Source organism: Charadrius vociferus, unplaced genomic scaffold (assembly GCF_000708025.1).
Source record: "Charadrius vociferus isolate BGI_N301 unplaced genomic scaffold, ASM70802v2 scaffold1046, whole genome shotgun sequence".
NCBI classification, from domain to species: domain Eukaryota; kingdom Metazoa; phylum Chordata; class Aves; order Charadriiformes; family Charadriidae; genus Charadrius; species Charadrius vociferus.
This window is the reverse complement of record NW_009648946.1, coordinates 16,474-17,134: the sequence shown is the minus strand read 5'-3', so window position 1 is coordinate 17,134 and position 661 is coordinate 16,474. Positions and strand designations below refer to the sequence as shown.

Genomic DNA, 661 nt, shown 5'->3' with positions numbered 1-661 from the left:
ACCTCCCCGAAGGATGCGCGGTGCACCCTCTGCCGCCTTCCTCTCCTGCAGAGAAGCCCTACATGGTGCTGCACCCCAAGGCGAAGGTGCGGGTGGCCGGGCAGGAGGTGACCTTCTGCTGCAAAGCCTCGGGCACCCCCGTCCCCAAGAAATACTACTGGTGAGTGAGGTCCGGGCAGCGGAAAGCTGTGACCAGCGGGGAAAGGCGGCTTTCACCACGTCCACACTGAGCCCGTTCCCGTCCCCGTAGGTACCACAACGGGACAATGCTGGAGAAGAAGGCGCACCGGTACGGCAGCCGCCTGACGCTGCGCGGGTTGGCACCGCAGCACGCTGGCATCTACCACTGCAAAGCCAGCTCCGAGGCGGGCGCCATCAAATCGGCACCGGCGCAGCTCACCGTGCTGGGTGAGAACGGGACGGGCATCGTTAGCCGCAGCGTCGTGCCGGGACGAGGCGTGCAGTGGGGACAGTCACCTTAACCTCTCTGTCCCCCTTGTCCTCCCCCAGCCCAGGGCCAGCAGAGCTGCAAACCGGAGCCTGAGCCGAGCCTGGTGGAGCTGCCCAGCGAGTGCCCGCAGGATGCCACCGGCTCCCGCTACTACAACGGGGGGGGCTGCCCGCCCGCCCCGTGGTGCGGGAGGCCGGCAGAACCATCGGG

General features: G+C 67.8%; 1 protein-coding gene across 1 annotated transcript in view; it reads left to right on the top strand.

Moving 5' to 3' along the window:
• The first annotated feature begins 13 nt into the window (after positions 1 to 13).
• CILP2 (cartilage intermediate layer protein 2) overlaps positions 14 to 661 on the top strand; it is a 7,911-nt gene continuing 7,263 nt past the window's right edge. The window contains 4 exon segments of the mRNA XM_009887345.1: positions 14 to 46; positions 48 to 160; positions 251 to 408; positions 511 to 634. Coding sequence (XP_009885647.1) covers positions 14 to 46; positions 48 to 160; positions 251 to 408; positions 511 to 634 — 428 coding nt within the window.